At 47.9% G+C, this 16,726-nt stretch overlaps 1 protein-coding gene across 1 annotated transcript in view; it reads left to right on the top strand.

The window, feature by feature from the left end:
- Positions 1-558: 558 nt before the first annotated feature.
- The window catches only part of LOC144754245 (carboxyl-terminal PDZ ligand of neuronal nitric oxide synthase protein-like), a 236,377-nt gene continuing 220,209 nt past the window's right edge, over positions 559-16,726 (top strand). The window contains exon 1 of the mRNA XM_078641847.1: positions 559-681. Within this exon, the coding sequence (XP_078497973.1) occupies positions 562-681 (120 nt within the window). The 5' untranslated portion in view covers positions 559-561. The remainder of the gene's footprint in view (positions 682-16,726) is intronic.

The raw sequence follows: 16,726 nt of genomic DNA, 5'->3' as shown, positions 1-16,726 counted from the left end.
GAGGAGCGTTCATGCCCGGGGAACCCCGGGAGCCGCCTGCAGACTCGGAGAGCCACCGGGGGCTGCTGCGCTCTGATCCGGGGAGCTGCGAGGGGGACCCTGGGAGCCGCCTGCAGACTCGGAGAGCCACCGGGAGCTGCTGCGCTCTGATCCGGGGAGCTGCGAGGGGAACCCCGGGAGCTGCCTGCAGACTCGGAGAGCCACCGGGGGCTAGAGCCACCGGGATCTGCTGGGCTCTGATCTGGGGAGCTGCGCCCCTTGGTGATTGGGACACCCCTGCCAGCGGCTGCGATTCTGGAGCCCCGGGAGCCCCCGGGGGAGGAGCCGGAGGCTGAGCCGGTGTTTACACCGGGCGCGGGCTGCGCCTGATTCCGCGCTCCCGGCGGGGATGCGCCGCCTCCTCCCTGGGATCGGTCCTCGCCCCACCCGCTGCTGGGGGGCTGCGGCCGGGGAGTGAAGGGGGGCCAGGGGGCCCCACCCGCTGCTGGGGGGCCGCGGCCGGGGAGTGAAGCGGGCCAGGGGGTCCCCAACCGCTGCTGGGGTCCGGGGCCAGGGGGGCCCATGCCTCCGGGAAAGATGCCGGTGCGGAGCACGTACAGCCCCGTGGAGGACAACAGCGACTCCCGGGTCCCGCTGCACAACGAGGAAGCCTTCGAGCACGGGATCCACTTCCAGGCCAAGGTAAGGGCACGGCCCGGGGCACCGGGGCAGGAGGGCGGGTAGAAACAAAGAGGGGGCAACCGGCGATGGGGGATGGCGGGAGCACAGGGCACCGAGGCTGAGAGGTGGGCAGACAGGACGAGCCAGAACCATGTCTGTGGACTGTGGGGTTCTCCGAAGAGGGTTTCTTTGCAGATGAGGGGGCGCCAGGCATGGCGGGCATGGGACACCAGAGGCATTGACTGAGAAGGGAAGTGGCGACCACTCGCAATCTGGGCCACGAGCGACGGGATCGGGGGTGCCTTACAGTCTGTGTACGGGCGCCCACTTGAAAGTAAGTCGAGGACAGGTGCAGGCAAGAACTAAGGGTACTAGATGAATGCACACGTCACTGAGGATGCAGCGCTTCAGTCCCGAGCGCAGGTGTGTTTGTTCAGTAGAACACATTAGAGCAACACAGGACTGCAACTTCCAGAATGAATGTATTGTTAAACCCGAGACTGGGACACTGTTTCCTTGGGATATGGAGTTATCTGCGTTTATTTATTTTACGGATGAGACCCCTGCCCCCTGCAATGAACTGCATAAAGTAGGTATTGTTGCCTGGGATAACCTATTCTAGCACTGGGTCGTGAGTTTTCTTGGTCTGTAGCATTTAGGGGTTTGTGCAGTGGGCTGGACAAGATGGGCTCGGCCTAAGACCCCACCGGTGACAATGGGGCACCATTTCTAGGCCAGAATTGGCATTAGACACGATTCGCTTATGAGATGAGAATGCAAACCAAGCGGTGTTGGCACTAGGGATGGTCTTCGAGGCACAACTACGGCCCTACCCCAAGGTCACTTGTCAATGGTCGGGGCGTGTGGATCCGTGGGGGGTGTATGTTGTCCAGGTATGTATGAAGGTCACTTGTTGACGGAGAGATTGTATGGAACCATGGTGGATGTAGAGAACATGTATGGTGGTTAAAGCACGCATCAAGAGCCTACTTAAAGTGCATATGTGATGTTGCTTGGAGGTGGAGAACTGGACATGAAATACAAGAGCTGGCTGGAGGGACCAGCCCCAGCTTAGACTGCAGAGCTTGGCTCTCCACGGGCATCAGCAGTGAGTTTCTGGGTGCGCAGAAGCTCTAATGGAATGTTGTATTGAAGCTTTTTATAGAGTGCTTTCCACCTCACGGCGGGCTTCAAGGCACTCTTATCAATCAGGTGAAAATGCATTATTGGTTGAATATTTTTGAAACTTCAGATGTCCTGATCCCAAACGGATAAGAAGGCAGAGAGTTTTGGAGAAGGAGGCCTCCGGTACTGCAGGCCTGGCTCGGGGATGTATAGGTTTGCCAAACAGCTCCTTGGATTCGGAACCCAGCTTATGTATATTTAGTTCAGTGTTTTTATAATTTGTGCCTTAGGAGTAGCGGCTCCAGTCGTAGACGGCCCACTGAAGAATGAAGTATATGGAAGCTCATTTATTTGTGAATTGGTAGCCCTTGGAAAGGGTTTAAGGCCAATAAGATGTGATCATGGAATTTTCTATTTTTTTTAATTTTAATTTGAATGAAACTCCAAGTGCAACCTTCAGGACACTTGTAGTTGAGCCAAATAAATCAAATGTTTGTAGTAGATGAAACGAAGCATTGGTTGTGAAGCTCTGGTGGGTAAACACCTGGAAGACTATAGTCTGCAACAGTAGGTTATGATACTAGTGTTTTCCACTATTGTAACTTAGGCTTACAGCTACTAGTCGGAATTGAGAAGAATGCCTAGATTACTTGCATTTGGAGCTGATTCCGGGGTTTGAGTGAAACGAGGGGAACCCACAGGTCTTAATGAAACGATCTAACTCCATAGAGTTAACTTCCAGATGGCTACTGAGGTGCACCATCTGTTAGTGATGAGTGCTGAGCTGGTCTCAGCACTGGGGTGGCTACTCAGCTTGTCCTTGACGGGATCAACAAGACGCGATTCACACCTGTACGTACCCTACCAGCTCTTATGTCCATGCAACATGTGGACCAGAGGTCTCGGGTATCAATTAAAGAGTCAATGTGATACAGCCAAAGACTGAGGGCTTCATTTAGAGTTTGGCGGGCAGGCCCCAGTCTGCCAGGGTGGTGTAGGTCGTTAACTTAGCTACCCTGGTGCACTACCACCAGCCATATTTAGAGAGCTCCGCCGGCTTGGCTGGGATCACTATGCATTGCGAAGGGGCCACCACCACTGCAACGCCTCTGAAGAACTAGGGGCCCGATGTAGGTAATCCCAGATTATCGATTCCTAAATACCGAATCATACCGATTCGGTATTTAAGAACTGGCAATCGGGATGTAGGTAATATTACCGAATTGGTATGATTCGGTAATTAATGAATCGGTATTTACCGATTCTGTAATTGCCATTGATTCCCGGCCTTGAGGCCCATAGGATTCAATGTCAATTACCGAATCGGTAAATACCGATTCGTTAAAATTACCGAATTTGCAAGGGGGACAGGGTGTCACTTTGACACCCTGTTGCACCCCTGATTCTGGCTTGTATGTGTGCCACATGGCACAGGTGTACATGCACAAATGTGCATGTACACAGGAATCTGTTATTTACCATGGCATAGTATGTCATGGTAAATAACAAATTCTTAAGGGCCGGTGGCACTGTTTTCAGTGCCACCTACATCACAAACTTGAGATTCGGTAAATTTAACGATTCGGTAATTGACAGAATCGATAAATTTACCGATTCTGTAAATATACATAATCTGTAAATTTAAGGCCCCCTACATCTCAATCACCAAATACCGGTCGGTAACGGCCGAAATCGGCGGTTACCGACCGGTATTTGGTGACCTACATCTGGCCCTAAATGTTTGCTGAGCAGCCGCCGCGTTTCATGCAACCTCTCAGTAGAGATTTTAGTTTTTTCAGAAACAAAACTTTCAAAGCCAGAGTTCGTGTTTGTAAAACGAAATACAAATGATCCTGACACTCTGGAAGTGTTCTCATATGATCTGGGGGTCCTTTCTCTTTTTGTGTGTTTGGCACCGGCAGGCTTTCTCTGGCATTCCCTAAAAAGCAAAAAGTACATCAGAATGGCCGGTCAAAATAGGGCAGATAGTCTTATCTGCTTTGTACCAATGGCACCAGGTATGTTGACCCGTCAGTTTAAGGTTTCCACCAGCTGAGTCAGCAGGGTGAAACATGACCACCTGGCCAACTCTTATCAGAGGAGGCAGACAGGTACTCTATCGCATTTGTGATGGAGTTCCTTCTCCACCAATGATACTCAAAGTACTTCCCGAGGGCTGAATGCTGACCTTCTGACCTTTACATGTTGCCCCTGGTCAACAGCAGCACTGGGCTGCTGTTTATTTGACTCTGCACTAGAAAAGCCTTTATTTAAACGCTAATTAAAGTTAAAGAAAGGAAGTAACTAGGTTGTCCGAGACTGCCATACCTTAGGAACAGCTTCATTTTTAAAGTTATTGCAGCAAAAGTGTAAAAATAGGAAAAGGTCTCTTCAAAAAGTGTATTCCACTAACATGCAGAACTGTTTCACCATAGTACATCAGATAATATCAGTACATTGAGAAATATTTCTTTTTTTAAGTGATTTAGTTTTCAGAAAAAAATTCAAAACAGCCATTCTTTCCCACACCCTGAAAACAATGCCAATACTGAACTAACTCAGTTGTTATGTACACTCTTTGGGTGGCCACAGTGCCTATTATACGTTAGCACTAGTATAGTTCATTAAATCAAACTTAGAAGATTTTGTAGTGCGCAGATCCTGAAGGTATACATTTTGATGTTCTCCTTTATGCGAAAATGAAGAAAAAGGAGGGAAAGTGAAATAAAACATTTGCCTAGTATCACACAATTTGGTAAAGTGGAGAAGCTCGCTTTAATTGCAGCATTTCTGCATTTGCATTGTGCATTTCAGCCACTGGATCCATACTCTTTTCTTCCCAAACACCCGGCATACTGCCACAACCCCCTAAAAGGACCCCTTCATGACCTCCACCATGCTGGCATCATTGCTGCCCTCGGTCGCATCACAAACCAAACTTTGTGGCCGCTCGGAAAATGTTTGTGAGTACCCATGCTCTATGCCAACCTCTAAATGAGTACCTTATAGGCAACTCGTATCAACAGCGCATGATTTGGATTTGGCTTTTTTAGGTACGAGCCTTAAATGCAGCACTATGTGTGGAGATTGATGGCCCATACCGCCCACTGCACCTGACAGACTTAGTTGAGAGGTGGTGGTGCTATTCCACATCAAGGGTATTACAGCTCAGGTGAGGATAGAGTAGCTCGCCATGGGGCTCGGCCATCTCCTGCCAAGACATGGGCAGGGGAATGGGGGTGCTTGTGGCAGTAAGGAAAGAGGTGATCAGCTTACTACTCTTCTTAGGGTAAGTTGAGCGCTTCGAGAGGTGAAGTAACCCATGTGATCCAGAGAAGCGACTACATGGTGTCCTGTTAGTGGGAGAGCAGAAGTGTCAGTCAGTCGTAGTTAGGTTGGAACATGGATGCCCACTACCGTGCATGGGCAGAGCAAGTTGTGGGGGTGGTGGGAGTCTAAGGAGTCCAGGGCATTGGCAACTATTGCTGTGTTTTCCCTGTGAGGCAAGCAGTCCACTGGGCTGGCGGGTGGCTGTCCATTGGCAGAGCAGTGGAGTAAAGGAAAGACATATAGGGGGTGCAATAAGATGGATTTGTAGAAGTTGAGCCATCGATGGCCACTTCCAGACCACGGGAAGACCAACGACGGTGAAGAGTATGCAACAATTTAGGTTTACTTTAAAGGTATGTTAGCTAAGCTGTGAAGATAAACAATAAGCGTGAAAAGTAAAAAAAAAGTCATGCTGTAGCTTTTCGCTGGTAAGTCATGGGCTGGTGGGTGTCCTGGCTGTCCACTTCAGAGCCATGGGAGGACATGAAGATCATGACTGGCTTTTAATGGGCCATTGGGTTCTAGGCTGTCCACGGACCGGTCATGGTGGCAGATATGGTTCAATGGTGTCTAATGCCATGCGGATGGATAGTGGTCATGGCTGTCCACTGCCGGGGAGGAGCTATATGACCACCGTGTGTATCTGGGTGATCTTTCCTGTGCTAGTATTAGTAGAAATCGCCAGATGCAAAAGACTTTCTTCCGTACCCCAATGCCCTGTGGAAGGTTTGAGGCCACCATGGTGGGAAGGATGGATGGTCCGCTCCTCCTAGGAGTAGGATCTCCAGCTTTAGTTTGAGGCACACCCATTACAGCAACAACAACAACAAAATGATCACTTGTGTTTCAAGGGAAAGACACCATGGAAAAGCCTGGAATTTGTGTTTATTCCAAACAATATACTAAACCACTTCAGGAAGTACATTTATGTTATTGTTATCCTCATTTATCAGGTGAGACTAGTCGTCCAGATAATGCTCATATTTCCGTTACCCAAGTTTTGTTTTTTATAACAATCACTTTTTATCCTTGGTGACATTTTTCCAAATTATGTCAAACACTGTGGAAAGCCCATCAGACGGCTTTCAAGCACAGACCCATTAACTGTAACGAAATGGAGAATTTCCCAAAATCATAGGATAGACCTTAAAACGTCTCCTAATTTTTAGATCTATGTATTGAGCATCTTCACAAAGTGTACATCAATGTTCTGTAAGGTGTGTCGTATTTTCCACTTCTGTGTGTAGTCCTTCAGCTGCTGAACAACACTAATCTAAGAGCTTTCTTGTGCCTTTTTTATTCTGCGTGTGCCAGTTGTTTCAGAAATGGTCTTAATATTTCCCAGAACCCCGCTTCTCTTCCAATCACTGACTGACTCTATCCTTGCCTTTTAACCCTGTGCAGTGTTGCGCTGCCTTTTGACTAGTTGTGCGGAATTTTGTAGTATCTTTTCTTGTAACCTAGAAATGCAAGAACACTGATGCTGCACACAATTTTTAGCACTGGAGGAATCATTGTTTCTGACCTTTTAGAATTACATTAAAATATACCTGTATTTATTTTATTCATTCTGCAGACGAAACCCTTCTCAGGGACATCAAATTGGGAGGTGGAAAGTTAATATTTATTTATCGAGTTTTGTATAGCGTAAACTTTGTTAAAAGGCATCGGAGCGCTTCACAGGGTTAGCATGGTATCAATTACATGAGGTACATATGGAGTACATAAAATGAAGTGCATAGTGACAAATAAAATAGGAATACAATAGACAATAGTGTATATGGAGGATATAGTTCTGAGGTAGTTATGGTGGCACAGCTGCAGCTTCATGAGGTGCATATGGAGTAAATAAAATGTATAAAATACAGGGTGACAATATATAAAAGAAGAATGCAATGGACTATAGGATATGTAGGTGATATATAGGTCATAATGGTAGGGTGTTTCAGTAGAAGGGGGTAAGGAGACGGTTTTCCCAGGATAGTGGTGTTCAGGCCCATTGGATGGTTTGAGGGAGGAGCGTCAGAAAAGGCAGTTTATTTAAGGGGGAGGCTTTAGGTATTTGTTGAGAAGAAGTAGTTTAAGTTTTGTTCTGAAGTGAAGGAACGAATGATCGTCACGTAAATCCTGTGGCAGCGAATTCCGAATTCTCAGAGCATTCCCGTTGAAGGAGCAAGCGCATAGTTTTTTCTTTCTTAAATTTAGGCGGAATCAGGAGTAGAGTGTTAGAGCTTTGAAGAGGCCTCTTTTGGCCAGCCTTTGATAGTTTGTTAGCAAGGTAGAATGGGTTTTCAGTGCAGAGAGCTTTGTTAGGTCTCGGCTGGGTGTGGCAGGGCAGAGCCCTGCTCCGCCTCTCCGAGAGATCTTGTAACTACAAGATTTGTAAAAGGGACTCTAAACCCCACCCCTCTTTTCCATTGGGTAGCGTCAGCGTTTATGGTAAACTCTGGCTTCCCTTTGGAAAAGAGGGTTTTTGGGTGCCACCATGTGTATACAGACCGCCTTGAATATGCATCTTGCCTCGATCTGAAGTCAGTTGAATCTCTTGAGTGTGGGGGTGATGTGGTCGGAGCGACTCTCCTCAGAGAGCAGTCTTCCCGCTGCTTTGAGTGTGGCTTTCATTGGAATGAGATGTGATTTTGGGGGAGCCTGTGCTCGTTGTGTTTACGTAGTCCAGCAAGGACTAATGACTGTATTTGTAAAGTGCATGACTCGCACGGAAGGGTATCTTGGCTCGGAAGCAGAAGCTTATTGGCCTGAGTTAGATGAAAGGCCAGGTCAGGGGCGGCCTTAGGCATGTGCAAGCTGTGCACCTGCACAGGGCCACCAAACTCCAGGGGCCACCACACCAATATATATCCTTAATATAATAATCCTCTGAGGATGGATACATATTTGCGTGGCGGCCCCTGGCAGGGATTTGGCGGCCTCCGGCTCTGTTCCACTTCCAAACACCCGGACCCCCCCCCTCTTCACTGGCCTCCGCGCACCTCCCCGCCCGGATCCCTCTTCCGGGGCCCCACACCTACGCTCCCTGCCAAGGGCCGCCAAGAGCCTAGAGCCGCCCCTGGCCAGGTCTTCAGTTTCTTGCAGAGGTAAAGAACTGAGGTTTAGGAATGAGGTAGGAGAAGGCATGCCGTCCACATCTGGTTCTGCATATGTGTGGAGAGTTGGTGGGATGTTCGGATAGGAGGCCAGCCGAGCGGAGGCGTCTGGTACGTTTGTGGAAGCTATGCGGTTTTTGAGATATAGGAGCCAATATTGTGTAAATCTTTGTATGTGTGTGTGAGGAATGTGAAGAGTGCTCGTTTGTGGATTGGAAGCCAGTGGAGCTATTTGAGCGAAAGGTGTACTTGATTCATACCAGTTTAAGTCGGCAATCAACAGCTGGGCGGTGGCCAATTACCGTTTGAAAAATGTCTCCCACTGCCCTTCAGCAAGAGGGAGAGCATGGGCAAATTTCTATTTGCACTTGTAGCCTATTTGCGAAAGTGCCTACTTTTTGGTGTGATCGTGTGAATTTGCAGAAGAGGGTGGAATATGTGGCATGTGTTGTAGATTAGTTATAGGTTTTGGAGTGGACTCCTATATGAACTATTTTGTGTTGTAGAGCCATGATTGGGAAGAAAACAACAGCCTTGTGCAGTGTCTTGAGTGTTGTTCATCAGGTTGATGTATCTAGTGTAGTCAACATGACAATCGATCCCTCACAAGTTGAGGACCATGACTTCGGCTCCTGAACATGAAGTCTATATTTCCTTTTCATCGATAGTGGTAGTTGTAACATCTGTTGTGTGTGTTGTGATGGTTTACTGTGATTTCATGGTAAATAGAACTTATTTGTTTGAAATGGACGAAGAAATCTCAACATTTCCCTCCCTAAAATGTTGATGTGCACCATGTGGCCTATAGAACAATTTTTATAATGATCGTGTTGTTCCTGGTAGTGCATAAAGTTCCACGCAGTGGCGGCTGGTGCTATTTGAAAATGATAAGACGTACAAGTTGTGGGCGAGAATTGTTGCCAGCCAGCGAATCCCATTGGACAAAAGGGGTGTTTGAGAGGCTTCTCCCCCCCAAGAAAAGTTTGGAAAAAGGTGTAGCAATGTTGCATATTAAAGGACGTTTGAGAAAGCAGGTGGTTTATAAAGCAATAATAAACATATAGCCTTGAAATATTTAGGCCGGATAAAAACTGTCCCTTATTTTATGCATTAAATATGTTTGACAATTAGTGTAGTGGGACAAAACAGGATTACATTTTCACTGCTCTTCTACTCTATTCCGTCTCTAATTTATGCAAACAAAACAGCCTGCACTACTATGCAAGATTCTTCTCCCACCCATGACATCCATTTAGCCTGTCTGTGCCTGGACTGGAAGAAACCCCCAGTGGGCCTTTCACAGCTAATATATCTTGTTAGGACCTCGCTCTGCCTCTCACTGACTCGGCATTGGCAGAGCCGGCCTCTGATTGATGATACCTTTGTGATAAATAATGCAGGGCACACCACAAGCAGAACACGCGTCTGCCTGTAGGCAGATTGCGGGAGACTTCATTTATATGTAGCTCTAGAAATCCAAATACTAAGGTGTCTGTAGATCATCATTACAGCGCCTCCTCTCGGTTTAGGCAATTTTATAAAAAAAATAAATAAAAAAAATCTGGTGATAATTGGCCAGACCAATGATATTTACAAAAGTGCACTTTATCAATTCTGTATCGATTGAGGCTATTAAGGGAAAAGACTATCTGGAAAGATAACACGGATCAGATCAGCACTGACCGCACCGTATGAGGTTCCTGTGCAAAGGGGAACTTTTATTGTATTTTCCCAATTAATGTATACGATTATGGCAAAGAAATGTCATGGTTTGAATGGCACCAACTGGAAAGGTGTGATCCATTCTTGCTACGGTGGGATCCTTTCCCTTTTATTTCCATTTTGCAGCCCAAACGAGGCAGTTCTAAGACCAGTGCCATTTTTAGGTGTTTTGTCGCCCTAGGCGAGAATTGAAAAATGACGCTCCCTCCCACTACCATCACTCTCTCCCCTGTCATCCAGGGTAGAAGAATTAATGCATTAGATAATCCCAAACTCATGTTTTTTGCCGCCCTCCCCCTTTTGCTGCCCTAGGCGGCCGCCTAGTCTTGCCTAATGGTAGAAACGGCCCTGTCTAAGACTGAGGCATCCGTAAACAGAGGCCTATTCTGGTGTGTGCTCATGCGGGCTTCACTTATCGAAAGCGGACTTTACTATACACTTCCATCCATGCCCACCATCTCAACGTGTGTGTTCTTTTCATTCTACTGTCGCTCTCTGGCTCGGAGGGGCAGCATGTAAGGCCAGTACCAGGCAAGGGTGATGCTGGATCCGGCCCCCGTGTGTACCGTATTCACGGTGTAGGTGGTCCCCTGTGGACAAGGCATTATCATAGAAGTGGCCAAGCCCATTAGTTAATTAGATTCCATTACAGGGATCACTATACCTCCCCCTGAAGCCAGCCCGGCCAAGGCCCAAACAATCATATATGAGAGGCTAAAAAAGAAGCGGTCAGCTGATACAGGATATTTGTCACATTGACTGGCAGTGACAGTCGGGGTGGGTGGGCTTGAAAAGTGAAATGCAATCTGAAGAGACCCAAACTGCCTAACAATTATTAATAAAGTGCTCAAAGCGTCATTGATATATTAGAACCTCGCCATACAAACAGATTTTTTTTCCCCAAGACAGAATAGGAGAAAAGATATTTGGAAAAATATATTAATTTTATTGATCACATTCTATCAAAATTCTATGAAAGACATTTAACATAATGAAATTCCCACATAAGTAAACATATGAACACTCAAAAAGTGCCCAGGGCATGTCTAGTTTCGTAGATAACTCTGTGAAGGCCTAGATTGTAGAGTGCCCCTGCCTGCACAGGTTCATGTTGTGAGCTGAGTGTTCAGGATTTTAGCAATACCATGCGATGTCTGTGTTCATAGACGGCTCCTTGTTAATCGAGGTCCGTGGTGTGCCCAGGTGCAAAGTGTATCTGGTCACAATTAAATTTCCTAGTAAAGAACGATTGGTGGAGAAATCCGATTATGGGATGTGGCGCATAACGGGAGCTTCTATGCACACGAGGAAGGAGTACGTATTTTTTCATAGTGCAATTAGAATATTATCACTCAGGCTGTCGTGCATTGCTACACAAATCTGTGTTTCTTTGAAATGGTAAATCCAGGGCAGAGAAGGTTTACAAAAAAAAGTAACCAACACTTACTAAGTAATCATGTGGATCTCTTGGGACCAGGCCGGACGACTGCAGGGGAGAGCTATGATTATAGATCTCTCTCAGGCGGCAGCCTCACTCTCGTCTTATCCACTCCCTGGCCATGATGATGAGGGAGCCGTAGCAACTACAAGGAAAGTATGCAAGGAACAGAACATGACCAATCACTTCATGGCTGAATATTAGAGCCATTCAGTGATTGGCCATGTTCTTCTGTAAAGCCAAACCTCCCACCCCCAATGCTGCCTCCTAGACTATGCTACTTGGCCAATCCTGGCGCTGCACAGCATCAGAGCAGCATCCGGATTGGCTGGAGCAGGCAAAATCGGTGCTCCTTAGGAGACTGTGGAGGCTGCAGCTATGATCCCGGCTCACTAACGTAGTGCTGGTAGGAGAGGCCTCAAGTGCGCATGTCGGGTCGCTCGTAGGAAGACCACCGCCCAACCCGACATGCGCACTGACACTTCACTGAGTGCAGATCCAGCTAGTCTTCCTGCCAATGAGATTTAACCGCCCCCCCCCCCCCATCTCAATCCATGATTGAAAGCATAGGCATCCGCCATAAGTGTAAACCCGGCCTAGCCCGGATGAAATAAATGCACTGCTGCCGGGGAAACAACCATTTCAATTTAACCCCTTCACTGCGGCGGCTATTCCGCCGCAGTGCTAAGGGGGCGGGGCGGAACAGCAGCGGGCGCATGCTGGTGACGGAACTGCTCCGTCACCAGCGTCGGTTGCGCTGTGCATATGACGGAGCGGTTCCGTCATGGCCCGCCCCGCTCAATAGAATGCTCAGCGCAGGCGCGGAATCCGCGCCGCGCAGGCGTGCCGAGCGGGCCATGACGGAACCACTCCGTCATCAGCACAGCGCGACCGCGGCTGATGACGGAGCGGTTCCGTCATCAGCAGGGAAGGGGTTAACCGCATCATTTAACATTTCTATTACAGGGCCAGAGGTGCAACAAATACGGGGGGGACGCACGCCCCCACACCACCAAAGAGAAACCACCGCTGGTTCCACAGATGCTTTTAAATGTTTTATTGGCAGAGTACACAAAACAAATGGGAGACCTCCTACCCTCTCTTTTCGAGCGTTACTTTTACAAAGACTGCAACTGGCCCTATGTAAGGAATGGATATGGGCTCCGCGTCCCCAGGTTCTGTAGCAAAAGGCAGCCATAGGTGGAGTGTATTGAGCTCCTTGGACTCTGGGACCCATTGCCGCTGACAGTTCAACTGCTGCACTCATGAAGGCTTATGAACCTTGTATTGTTGTTGTGGAGTGGTGTGGCTCACTGGTTAGAGGCGGCAGACCCGGAAGCAGAAAACGGCCCGGGACCAGGGTTCAATTCCCGACGCGGCAGGGTCGTGGACCAGGGTCAGCGGACTCGATAATTCTCGCCTCGGTGCCTACTCTAACCAGGGATCACACTCGGCAACTCTGGGCATTAAACTTGCCTCATCTCTACAACGGCCCCCCCCACAGATGCCGGGATGCCTGGTTTCACCTTGGAGATACCCAGAAGGGACCAGCTCACAGGGAAACCCAGGATGGGTTACCCAGCGGTCTTCAGCGCCAGGACGCTTACGGGCAGTCTTACTTACAAGTCCCACACATTTACATTTGGTGTTAAACATCATATAGATATGTACGTTAGGGACCAGATAGTGGGTTGCAGTATACGGGGGAGGAGGAAATTTAGGGTTAAAAAAACACTACCTGGTACTCCTACCAATTCATCAATATATCTTCCTCCTATCTTTTTGCTCTTCCCCCTCTTGTTTCATTTTATATCTCTACCGTGGCAAAAAGGGTCATCTTTTCAAGTATGGCTCTCTAGGCTGCTGCAGTCAGGATAAAGCTTCTTTCGTGGTCTTTCCTGAGCAGAAGGTGCCATCTGTGGTCCACTTCCTGCAGCAAGCCCAGCCTCAGTCGCCTCATCCCCTGTGTGTTGCTCTTTCCGATGGAGCCTGCTTTTAATTGTAACTTGTGCATCCTTCAGCTGCTCCGTATTTCCTGTCTTCCTGGTACCCATTAAATATTAACGCCAACATCCTCAATGAGTTCAGATGCAGGGGATTGATACTGCTGAGCAGTCCAATCTGAAAAGTTTATACAGATGCTGAGTTTTGCTTTCATGGTGAGTGGACCGTGCCGCCGGTCTCTTACCTAGTCTGATTTATCGATGTAGGTAACAATTCTAACCACCAGAGCATGGTTTGGTACCTCCCAGACTTTAATGGAAGTTTTGTTAAAAATCACATGCACAGAGTCCGGTGAGAACAGACTGACAGCTTGTCTCTGTTCATGGGACTAATCTCACCAGGGAGCTTTCCAAAGACCTGAATGAATGATTTAGACAAATCATCGAACTGACCCGTTTACTTGAGTAAACAGGTCAGTTCTACACTGTTTACTTGAGTTCTCTGCATTGCATGGAAAGCTGCCATTTTACCTATTTTGTCGCTGGATGTAGAATGCAGGTAGAAACCACAATAAAGTTTCGAATTACAGCAGATTTCTGACTTTTCTTGTTTTGTCCTTTCATCAGACTTGTACAACGCTCTTACACCATATAGTGTTCTTCATGTGGCATTGAACTGCTCGCTGCTGCTCTCGCCAGAAAAAAATACCCCACCTGATTTGACCTACCTCACTCCGGCCCTGCAATAAACCAAAACAAAAAACCCCACTACGGTGTGGCCAATGCTGGCCGCACCTTAGAGCTTCCTTCCTCCTCCCTCTGGTGTCTGTGTTGCTACCCCACATGCCTTCCCTCCGTGCTGCCTCATGTCCCACCAACAATAAAATGCTATGGCGTGGAATATGCTGGCCATGCCTTACAATAACTCTTCTGCAGAATGACTTGGCTAAAAGACATTGACTGAGCTAATAGCTCTCTTGTGGGTGATGCCTATTGGCTTTGCCAATCCGAGTTCCTAATGGGGTTTCCTAAATTGACCTTCTCTTTTGTTACCTTCATAAAGCGTGTCGTTAACCTCGTTCCGGGCTGCATGGTTGCTCCACAAATGAAATAAATGCAGAACTTGTCTGTTGTGGAGAGCGGATCGTTAAATATATTTCCTGCCAGAACAGACTGTGCCCAGACTCGCTGTTCAGCAAGTGGAAGAACTTGGCCAATTAAGGCAACTGCAGCACAGAGCGACTTTCATACAGTGTAGTGTGGGCAGCAGTGCTCTGTGGTTAACGATGCTTCAAGACTGAAGACGGTGCTAGGAAGTACTTAAAGGAGACTACACAATATAGAGCAATATAATGCATGGAGATCCCTGTATACAAAGCTGTCCCTAAAGTCCTTATTAACCCCTCCCATGCTCGTGACGGAACGGTTCCGTCACGAGCCTCGGGTGGGCTGTGCTGGTGACGGAACGGTTCCGTCACAGCCCGCTCGCCGCGCCTGCGTGGCGCAAATTCCGTGCCTGCGCTGACGTTCTAAAGAGCGGGCGGGGCCGTGACGGAACCGTTCCGTCACAAGCACAGCTCACCTGAGGGCCGTAACGGAGCGGTTCCATCACGAGTACGGGAGCGCCGCGCGGCCCCGCCTCCACCTTAGCGCTGCGGCGAAATAGCCACCGCAGCGAAGGGGTTAAAGGTGACTTGTGATGCACCTAGTCGCCTATAATAAGAAACAGACTTCGCTATCCATCTGTAGTAACTTATTATAGTTGAGCACTCATGTCGCAATGCCTGCTGCCAGAGCCAGCTGCCCAGGGGAAAGCCAGGCCACAGAGCATAATTAAAGCTGCAGATTCAAAAAACAAAAGAAAGCCTGACTTTTCCTCCTCCTGCTATGTTTTTCTAGATGAACAGTGATAAGCAGAACATAGATATTTTTGGCAGCATGTTTATTTTTCCATGCTTCGGTATTTATAGGAAAGATAGAATCTCTCTGCCTTTTTCTTTTCTTTCTGCGCAACAGAAGGTTTTTCTTAAACTCTGACTTGTATTAAACGGATCCTGGTATTATTTTTTTGCAACAAATATCTGTTAGAATTTGGAGTGCTGGTTGACTGGGGTGTGAGCCCTGGTGAAGCAGCAACCACAATTCTTGTCCGGGTGAGGCACAAGCCAACCCTAAATTGACCTGTGCTCAACCCTCTGATAACTTGGCACAGAGAAGTTGAGCTTAATTCAGAGGCGATGTGTGAAGCATTTGTGCAACACTTCAAACAGCAATAAAGTGAAAAACACCACAAAAAAAATCCCCACATCAGATTAGAAATCTAGAGGTATTTTTAATAAATAAAGCAAGACCAAAACGAAAAAAATTCCAATCGGTGAAACAAGAGATATGCAATTTTACAAATTTTAGTGAACATTGTGCCAAAAACCTCAAAGTGCCAGCTGTGGATATCTGGTCAAGCCAGACTGTGACAGTCACAAATTCAGCCCAACCATAAAGTAGAATGGGACGGATACTGGTAACTGGCCAGCTGGACAAAGTTCCTTAAATCCTGGTTTGAGGAGCATTGTGAGTGTCTGTGTCGACAAAGCATCGTACAATTGAAGCGATGAGGCAGTTCTGAGATGCATCAACATTGTAATGTGAGGGCTGCGCCATTGTCGAGAACCCCATAGACGAGGGCTTGCGTCATGCAGTAGGGGTGAAGTCTGTTCCGAGGAGCTTCAAGGCTGCGATGTGGATGTCTATCACAATTATCATTGATGAGAGGTGCGAGGGCCTGTGCCAAGGATCCATCACGCAATGGTATTTCCGATGAGGCTGCAGGTGCGATGTGATGTGGGTCTTTGTGACTGTGAAGGTCCATGCAGTGGTTATGATGTGTCGGTTCTTCTCGGAGTTGCGCCATGCAGCGGAGAACATGCGTCGGTTTCACTGGATCCAAAGAGGCTGGCAGAACACCTTGGGCCCACTTCCAAGGATCCAGGAATGGGGGTGGCAGCACTTGGCAGGAGATACTCGCAGATGGCAGTGTCCAGGTGCTGGGGTTGAGGATGTAGTAGCTTCTGTCCCTGAGACTCAAGTCAGGATCCCAGCCAACTAGCCCTTGGAGTCACTCTGGGTTCCTGGGTTTTACAGGTGCAGTCCCAGTACTTCTCCCCCAAGCAAGGGGGCAGTAAGTAGCAGGTCAGCACAACAGGGCTAAGATCATTCAGAGCAGCATCGATCCTTTAGAGTGCCAATCCTTTCAGTGGCACAGCAGCCATTCTTCCTGGCAGAGTATCCACAGGTCCGGAATGTACTGAAGAGCTAGTTTCTGGGATCCAATAATTATAACTGGGCCTCCCTCTAAAGTGGAAGAAGCTTCTAGAGGTTTCCCTTTGAAATACCAAGGCATCCTGCCT

The sequence above is a fragment of the Lissotriton helveticus genome, chromosome 5_1 (assembly GCF_964261635.1).
Source record: "Lissotriton helveticus chromosome 5_1, aLisHel1.1, whole genome shotgun sequence".
NCBI lineage: Eukaryota > Metazoa > Chordata > Amphibia > Caudata > Salamandridae > Lissotriton > Lissotriton helveticus.
The sequence above is the reverse complement of the archived record's forward strand: the minus strand, read 5'-3'. Positions and strand labels throughout refer to the sequence as shown.